The 9375-nt window shown below is 43.3% G+C and overlaps 2 protein-coding genes across 2 annotated transcripts in view; both read left to right on the forward strand.

Annotated features, from left to right (window-relative positions):
• LOC118329859 overlaps positions 1-3280 on the forward strand; it is a 16585-nt gene extending 13305 nt beyond the window's left edge. Inside the window, exon 4 of the mRNA XM_035664186.1 lies at positions 10-3280. Within this exon, the coding sequence (XP_035520079.1) occupies positions 10-2292 (2283 nt within the window). The 3' untranslated portion in view covers positions 2293-3280. The remainder of the gene's footprint in view (positions 1-9) is intronic.
• Positions 3281-4176: 896 nt separating this feature from the next.
• Positions 4177-9375, forward strand: part of vstm4a (V-set and transmembrane domain containing 4a) — an 8578-nt gene continuing 3379 nt past the window's right edge. Inside the window, exons 1-2 of the mRNA XM_035664182.1 lie at positions 4177-4678; positions 5971-6423. Coding sequence (XP_035520075.1) covers positions 4630-4678; positions 5971-6423 — 502 coding nt within the window. The 5' untranslated portion in view covers positions 4177-4629. The remainder of the gene's footprint in view (positions 4679-5970; positions 6424-9375) is intronic.

The raw sequence follows: 9375 nt of genomic DNA on the forward strand, positions 1-9375 counted from the left end.
GCTCATGAGGAGCAGCAAAGGAGAACTGCTAAAGAGGAGCAGCAAAGGAGAACTGCTCAGATTTCAGAGGAGGAAAGGATCAAACAGATCCAGGAGCAGAAGACAACAGAGCAGCAGATTCAAGAGCAGAGGAGCGAAAGAAAGAGAAGAGAAGAATGGATGAGAACTCAAAAGGAAGAGGAAGAGATGAGAGCTGTTCACAAAGACAAGAAGGCCAAAGAGGAGAAGACCAGACTCCTGGAGGAGAGCCAAGCAGCACTGAAAGAGGAGGAGAAGAGAGTAGCACGAGAACGGACGCAATCTCAAAGAGAGGATGAGAGCAGGGCTAAAGAAGAAGAAAAGTTAGCAGCTTACAGAGAAAAGGACAGAGCCGCTCAAATGGAGGAGCAGAAAAGAGCAGCACAGAGGATGGATGCTCTTCAGTACTATGCCATCACCTCAACAGACCTGGAGAGGAAACCCAGAGGAAGACAGTTATGCTCCCCTTTACCTTCCCAACGAAGAAATAATCCATCAGGGCTTGAGTCAACTGAGGACTCCCACATCAGGTCTTTTAGGCCTCATGCCCCTGCATCTCCAGCTCCATCTCTGCCCCGCTCCAACACCTCTTCTCCTGCTCTGGGAGCCAAGCCCTTAATGTTCAAGGTGAAGGATAACACCACTAGAGGCTCCTCTTTCACCAAGTCAGTCAAACCACGCTTCCATAAGAACCTTGTAGAGGATTTCCAAGTGGAGAGAGCCGAGGAGGAGCTAGAGCTAATGAGACACAGTGCTGTAACTCCTGTCCATTACGACACAGGGTCAAATAGACTTGCTGCTATCAAAGAATCTTCGCCTTTTCAGCCCGCATCTTCTTCACAGGATTACACAGCCCCTCTCCCACATTACAGGCCTTACTCTAGGAGGAGCATCGTTCTGGATGAAGACGACTCGCGCTCTGTCATCAGCAACATGTCAGAGGATGTGGAGAGTTATGCCACCAGTGCAGCAGACCTTGCAGATATACGAGGCCTGTATGACCACGAGAGGCCAGAATCAGCCTGCAGCTTCAGCAGTGATGTGTCCCGCTCTCTGGGCAAGCCTCCAGCTGTTCCCCCAAAGAGTGAGAAAGCATTGCGCAGGGCGAAACGGCTGACTACTCGGAGAATCAAGAAGGAGCTGACCAAAGCAGACGGCCCTGCTGGAGTTGAGAAACCTCTTCAAGAGGTTTCTGGTATTCCTTCCTCCTCTTCCTCCTCCACTGAGGTACGCTTCTCCAACCGCCATGCTGTGGCTTCCCCTCATTTTTCCCCACCTGTCACCCTCACTCATGCTCCAGCATTGGGGTCTAGCTTGCCTTCCTCCCACACAGAGCACCAATCTTCTCATAGCTCTTTCTATGCTTCCCCTCATGCCACTGGTCCTATCTCCCTCCCAGCTGCCTCACCACATGCTACTGCTCCCATTTCCATCCCTGTTACCTCGCCTCACGCTACTGGCCCTGCTTCCCACCCTGCTGCTCCTAAGACAGTTGCTGATGTTCCCTCTTCTCCCACTCTCCATCATGCCAACCACCCAGCTCCAGTGACCCAGTACCATGTAGAGTCGAGCTACCCCCAGTCCTACCCAATGACCCAGCGAAAGGTGCTGCAAGACCTCGGCTCTGGTCAGTATTTCGTTGTGGACGTGCCTGTTCCGGTGAAAACAAAAACTTTCTTTGACCCCGAGACGGGAAAGTATGTTCAGCTAAATGTGCGCGAGTCTGCCCAGAGCACCTCCCGACCACAGCCCCAGCCCCAGCCCCAGCAAACGTACATACAGCCTCAGCGCCAATCCCAAATTCAAGTCAAGCCCCAACAACAGCCTCTCTCCCAGGATCCTCCAGCTGGCAAGCCCCTTGTGCTTTATCAAGGCTACCATGGGTATCCACAAGGCTACCAACCCACAGCTATCAACTCTGTGCACCACAACAGGTCATCAGCCCCTGCAACTCTCCACCAGGACCAACAGCCTGCCAGGGAGAGTCACAGCTATGGATATCCAGCCCCTGAAATGGGACAAAATTCTGAAGAGCATCGCTACAGCCCAGAGAAGACTCCATACATGGACACGGTTAATGATACAGACAAAACATATAACACAGTTTACAGCACACATGGCCCATATGAGTCGTTCCCAGAGTGTGACACAAACAGCCAGCTTGCAGGAAGCTCAATTTGTGAAAATGATAACTCAGCCCACTCACGATATCAGCCCCGTGATATAATAACAATGAGTGAACTGGAGGATTTTATGGATCTATCTGACTGGTGAGAAGAAAGACTGGTAGCTTTGACTCAAAAGGGGTTGATCATGTAAAGCAGACAAGTAGCTCAAAGTATTTGATAAAATAAAATGTTTGTAAATGACTTTTCAAGGAAAAATAGTCTCAGAATGTTTTTGGTTTGTAGTTTCAAAAAGCTCATGTGAAATGTTAAATTGCTGCTGTTGATTTTGGAGATTTGCTGTTGAGCTATTTATTGTGTTACAGAGAAGTTCACCATTCCATTTGACTTTTGAATGTGAGAAGCTAAGACATGTTTCTTGTGTATACAGTATGATCAGTGTCCCGTTGCCTCCTAAACCAAGAGGTACGTTATCACATCAAACAACAGTTTGTCAAGTTTACTAGTGTTTAGTAGTTTGGAGAAATGTTGGTTTCTGCTACGAACACTTGCAGGTCTGCTTAAATTTTCGTTATTTTTTTTCTTGTTGGAGAAATCCTACTTTTGGCATTTTGTGATGCATGAAATATTGTTAAGCCCACAGCGTCAATCAAAGATCTGCAGATGGTAAAATGTTTGTGTATTCAACCACTGTGTCAAAGTGAAGAAATGGTGTTTAATATCATATGGTAGTACATTTTCTAAGTTGAAAGTTTGTGAGAATGTTTCTGTGTTGCTGTGAGTAGTGTGACATGGACTTATTCGGGCAATAGAAACACACTTCATTCAACCAAATAATTTTTTCACCACAATAACTATCTTTCAAGATCACCCTGTGAAGCTTATCCATAAACAAAAGGGACATATAAAGGTTGCTGCCACAGGTTGATTTCATTTTACTACTCAAAATACTGTAATAACAATATAATGTTATTGTCACTGGCATCCTGTTCTGACTCATGAAATGTACCCTGGGTCTGAATGAATCAAAATGAAGCGTCTTTTCACTGAGTGCATAAGACAATTACAACGTGTTATTGAGAGAAAACAATTATATGTCCTGAGAGAGTTCATAAACACAAAAAGAGAAAATAACATTTTATGCGTATGCATTCTTTTTTTTTGCTGTATGAATTAATGCAAATGGTTAAATCCTCGTCTACTATACCTATGGGATCCAATGATAGATATAATACTGTGTGAAATGTCTTTTCTTTGATTTGCCTTGAGTCACAAACTGAGATTAAATGTACATGGCTGTGGTGAGCCTGCCTGCTTACACTCCCCAGTTTCATGATAAACACAAGTAATGTTGATCCCCTGAGAAGCAATAACCTGCTTTGACCACTGTAGGGCAGAGGAGAGCGATTCCTCCAGTGAAGCAAAGACTTGAACTTAAGACTTATGTAAAGGAAAACTTGAGGGAAACCCCAACAAAAAGATGTTGCTAAGAAGACATTATATATCTTCAGTGTCTTTACACACACAACTCTCTTTTGATACAACCTGTACTAAAGAAAAAACTAAAGATTTTGTCAAAGTTAGAAAGGATTAAACCGCCTTATCAACCCACCCACCTACATTTTCCACTGAATTCATGCTTTTCTACGTACAACCTGAAGGGTTAAATCTGTTGTGTAATTCCATTTGGCTTTGGCAGAGCTCGAAGCGCCAGCAAGAAGCCCTGCCTCAGCAGTTTAGCCTGCCCAATAAAGCAGCAGGCTTCATACCGCTGGGACAGTCTGACAACCACAGCCAGAGACAAGCCCATGCCACTCTGTCCAGCAGCCAGACAGGGAGAGGTCCCAGCACACACACGCACATCCATATAAATACATGAACACATGCATGCAGACACAGAAACCAACAGCGTGCATACATGAACAACAGCTTTGCTCTTTGTAAACTTTATTGGGAGATGCAGGGCGAGGATTATCCCTAGACTTTGAGAGTAACTTGGGTGATGGAATTGCATGTTCAGCGCTTTATTGTATATGCTTCTCAAAATGACACACAGTGTGAAACAGGCATGCACACGCACACGCACGCACACACATACACACACACATACAAACCACAAGACTTGACCATCGCTTTAGAGGTCTGAGGTTTTGGGCCACGGTCCAAGAGTCTTCACAGGAACACAGGAAATGACATTTCCTACGTTTTGCAGGACACACAGAGAAAGAGAGAGAGAGAGGGGGAGAGAGACAGGGAGAGACGGTCCGAGTGAGAGAGAGAGAGTGCTGGGAGAGTGAGTGGGAGTTTCTAAGTGGGAACAGAGCATTTACTGTTTCATATTACACAGAAAAGAGGAGAAAGAGGAGAAGAGTTAATGGTGGGTAAGGGCTCTGGTGGGTTGTGCAGTCAGGCTCTGTTTTCAATGTAGCTGCTTGTGTAAGTGCTGTGCAGTTGCCTGGGTTTATGGATTCGCTGACTGTGGAAAATGTACTTCTCTATAGTGGTCCTTGTCCTGACTAAGGCTCTGGTCACAGGTAAGTTTACCTTGTTTACAGCAATATACACCAGTAAGAAAGCGAACAAGTAAAGAAAGAGAATGTTTAGTAACGTGATCTGTTGTCTAACATACACCACTGTGAAACCATACATTTTGAGTTTCTTATGGAACTTTGGCAAAACAATAATGTCAAACATACAAGGAAAACACCACCTAACAATGGCTATTAGGCTGGTGCATTATTACATTATTGTCAATATTGAAGTAACAAAAGGTGTCTTGCAAACTGGGGAAATTGTTTAAAATCAAACCAGTTGCGCTTCAGTTAAGCAAGTTTGTTCTCAGTGATCAGAGAAAACCGCAGTATAATTTGCATTCTAAAAACTGACATAAAGTGGACTTTACAACTCATATTTTCTGCCCTGTAATCTTTTGATTATGTTCAGTTTCGTGTTTAGTTTAAGTCCTTCAAGTTGCTGCTTTTGTTGTCACATTAAATAGTGTAAGACAGACCCTAAGGGAGATTCCCCAACCAACATAACAACAACATCAACAGAAAAAACCCCAGCAATGCAGCCCAGATGGTCCCTGTTAACTTGTCGCGTTTCTCTTTGCCTTGTTTGGGGTGTACCGTGCTAAAGATGAATGTTTCCCACCTGTAGATTCTCTTTCTCTGTCTGATCACACATATTGTGTCCAGACTCCATGTCTCTTCTAGACAGACCTGACCCAGCTGGCAGCAAAATAAAACGCAACTACCTACAGGGAAGTAAGATAGAGGGACAACAAAGTATGTTTTAGTTTCCTCATTCTTAGTCCTCTTACACTTTCAAGCTGTTACAGACTGAATTCCCATCCAGTGATGGAATGACATATATAAGTAGAACCAGTGATAGTGTGAGCTCTAACACTATAAATCCATCAGCAACTGTGGGTGTGCATATAAACTTACTTTGTCTAAATGCTACAATTATGTTTAACTGGCAGGATATCAAACATCTTGCAAAAATGAACTGAAGACTTTTTCCATGCGGGGCACATTACCAGCTCTAGTTAATTACTAATTTAAAAAGCAGGGAGGAGTCACACAAGCCATCAGATCATAGTCCTCTGTGAGTGCCCTTGTGTTTTGAAATGAATAAGTTTTATTATATTTGGTTTGATTTTATTCTGTCATAAAACAGTATACGCATAACATGCTTGCAAACAATATTAACGATACATAGCCTAATACAATATGTAATATAATACACGTTACCTAATCAATAGAATATGGGATCTGTGTTTACAACAACACCCAAACAAAAAAATTATTTCTTTTGTCAACAGAGGTATGTCACGCCCTGAATGTGACAGTGACCCCCGGGCCCGTTGTCATGGTAACAGAAAAAGACAACTTGACACTCTCCTGCCTGGTATCTCAGAGGAAGAGAAGCGGCAGTGTCCTCATCCTTCGCTGGTTCTTCTCTCCTCTTTCCGCTCCCACTCTCGCGCCTCCTCCCTCCCCTCCGTCCCCCTCTCCTCCTGCACCCGAGCCCTCTCAGTTTCTGATTGTGAAGATGGGCATAAAGAAAATGAAGTTGTATGGGAACTACACACGTCGTTTCCCCCAGCCAAAGTTTCGTCTGTATGAGGAAACAGAGGGAGAGGTGTACCGGCTGTGGATTCTAAACGTGAAAGGGATGGATCAGGGTTTCTACAGCTGTAGAGTTCAGGAAATTCGCAAACACAGGAACACATGGAAAGCATCGTCCAATGGTACCGGCACCATACAGCTGACAGGTAACTAAAGATGTTCTTCAACACACTCTCCATGTTAGAATTGTCTGTGGAAAGACCCAGGGCCCCATTTTGGCTGATAATCGGGTGAAAGTTGAGACATGTTAGTTTTTTTTAACTAATCATGTTTGCCTTGTGGTTAGTGGTTTGAGACCCTTTCTCAGCAAGCATCCTCCTTGTCTAGGTGTCCTTTGGCAAAATGTTAAAGCCCTATAGCATAACTGGGCGGTGTCCCCTTGCAAAGGGCAAGCCAATCAAGTGTAAGGTGGTGAAACAAGACAAAATTTCAAATATTGCACTATTTCTAGCAGACTTGGGACTCAGATTGCATTAACCTTTTTTGCTATCTGTGCAAGGGAATTTATTAACATCGATTTAACCTTCACTTGGTTCGGGCAGACAGAGAAGTACAGAGAAACAAATCTACCTACCACCTGGCAAAACAGTGAAACTATGCATTGGGTTGTACACCATTTGGCCTTGAACAGCGTATCACAAACAGCGTTTGTGCAACCCTGGTCACTGACAAGAGAGGATCAAACACAAAAGGGGATTTCTAGTGTACTCTGAAAATGTTCCATGGAATTCTTCTTTCCAAGGAATTCCCTAACAGCCGCACACATTCAGCTCAGACATGCTGTCCACGCTATCTGGCAGTGGAAATAACTAAATAAAGCAGGAGCAACAGTTTTTTTTTAATTAAAAGACAAAGGGCGAACTGAAAAGTGTAGCATGTATTTTCAGACTCTACGCTATTTGCTGTAAGTTGCGCCTATGTGCGTTTGAGTGTGACCCCAATCCTCTGGCATTTCCATCTCAAAACAATGAGCTCACACAGCCAAACCACACTCAACAATATCGCTCTCTGTGTATGAGTGTGAGGAGTAAAAAGGTAAGAGTCTTGCTGAGCTGGCTACATTCAAAACTCCGAAAAATACATGATGTCAGCACCCTGGGTTTACTTTAATGCAAGCCTCAGGAGAAAATTTACTACAGAATTCGGTTGCAGTAGAACTTATTTAGTCTGTGCCAGTATGTAGCTACAATAAAAAACCTGAACAAGTAAGAATTAATTAAAATCACATGCAGTAACAAATATTTCTTTACACACGTCTGATCTCTTTTCTGATTTAACTGGATTGATCGGAAGGGAAGTCATCTGTCACTGTGGGATGCACTGGATACAGGGGTTCAATAGAGATTTTCAGATGCTGCTATAGCATGTGTGGCTACATTATGTGTGGCTGCACCTGACAGAGAAGCACAGTTCACCTTTCACTAGTTTTATGACAGAAAAGCATAGAGGTTTGAGTCAGACTGAGCCATCAGACAACGCCCTGCCCTATATTCAGGGCAATGTCCCGCTAAGGAAGCCACACAACCTCAGGCATCTCCGACATGCATTGACCACAGAACCAGAAACAGAAGAGCTGACATTATATGGGTAAACAAAGAGAAAACGAAGTTGTAACTTTAATCCAGGGAACCCCTCAGTCTGAACATTTCAGTCTGTAGATCTCACAACAAAGCATACACCCGACTGACATAGTTGGACTACTCTTATTCAGAAGATATTGCAGGCAGAGATGATTTATCCTCTCCCACATCTCTAAAATCACAAATTCAGAACTTCTGGTTGAGTGATTTCTGCTGCTTTTCTATCAGCAGACAATCTGCACAGTAAATTAAGTCTTGTTAGACACTGCTCTCTGGCCTCTGGTTTCTGACCCTGGTTCATTTGTCTGCGTCCTGTCCTCACATCTGAACTTGAGGAAAGCAGATGAGCCTAAATCTGTTTTTCACCTTTGCACAGTATTATTTTTTTCCCATAAACATGGCGCTGTTGGGTGTGAAAAGGCTTGCGTGGACACATCTGTAGAGAGTCTGTACTATAACAGCTCCCTAACAGCCAACCTGTTAACCTGCTGCGTGCGCTGATCAGATGTGGGGTTTAGCATGTGGTTAACCACAGTGTAAAGGTCAGAGTTGTGGTTTACTTACATTAACTGCTAACTGCTCACATTGTCAAGAGATGCCTGTTAAATGTAGCCCCTCACCTCGTCAGATGAGTACAACTCGGCTGCAATTTGTCTGCTTGACAAACTTTCCATTTTGTGGTCAACAGTGAATGGACATAATAACAGGAATGCCATACAGTTTAAAGCAGTCCAATAAAACATCATAGATTGGCCCTCAGTAATTATTGTAGCATTTAATTAAAGTCTTTATGACAGTTTCAACAAAATTTTAAATTTTAAGGTTAAGAAAAACAGCATATTTCAGGACTCTTATATTGCATTGTTGTAAAGCCTCCCTATAATGTCTATAATCAAACTTTTTTAAATTGTTCTTTCCAGGGCAAGATACGTATTTTAGAAAACATTATGTGTGCATCATGTTATCCATTGTGTGTCTTCTGCTGCTTTTACTGCCTGATACATCTGATACAGTTTCGTTTGGTCACAGCAGAAAAGCTGAACAGCCAAGACCACATTTGACAATCTTGCAGGCAGTTCAGTGGTCTGGAAACAAGCTAGAAGTCAATTAGAGTTAATATCTTATCATTTCTTATTAATATGTTTATCAACCTGTGTTTAAAAGACATATTAAAAACCCATTATGGGGTGCTGAGACTAAGTAATTTATGTACACAGTCTCTGTTCACTCTCCTTAACCTCTTGCTAAATACCCCTGACCTATACACAACCCATCATTCATTGGCACACACTGACACAACTGCCTTATTTGTTCTCTTTTCACACTAAGAACTGCACAAAGAAAATTGCAACGTTAAACAATTGTGAAGCAACCAACAAAAGGAAGAGTATATGCAGAGCAGCGGGGAACCCCCAAACGCTTTCCAAGAACAGCAATACAGCCAGGCCTCTGTGTGTGTGCGTGTGTGTGTGTGTGTGTGTGTGTGTGTGTGTGTGTGTGTGTGTGTCGTTGTGTGTG

The sequence above is a fragment of the Morone saxatilis genome, unplaced genomic scaffold (assembly GCF_004916995.1).
Source record: "Morone saxatilis isolate NCDOM2014 unplaced genomic scaffold, NCSU_SB_2.0 Contig19, whole genome shotgun sequence".
Classification (NCBI taxonomy): Eukaryota; Metazoa; Chordata; class Actinopteri; family Moronidae; genus Morone; species Morone saxatilis.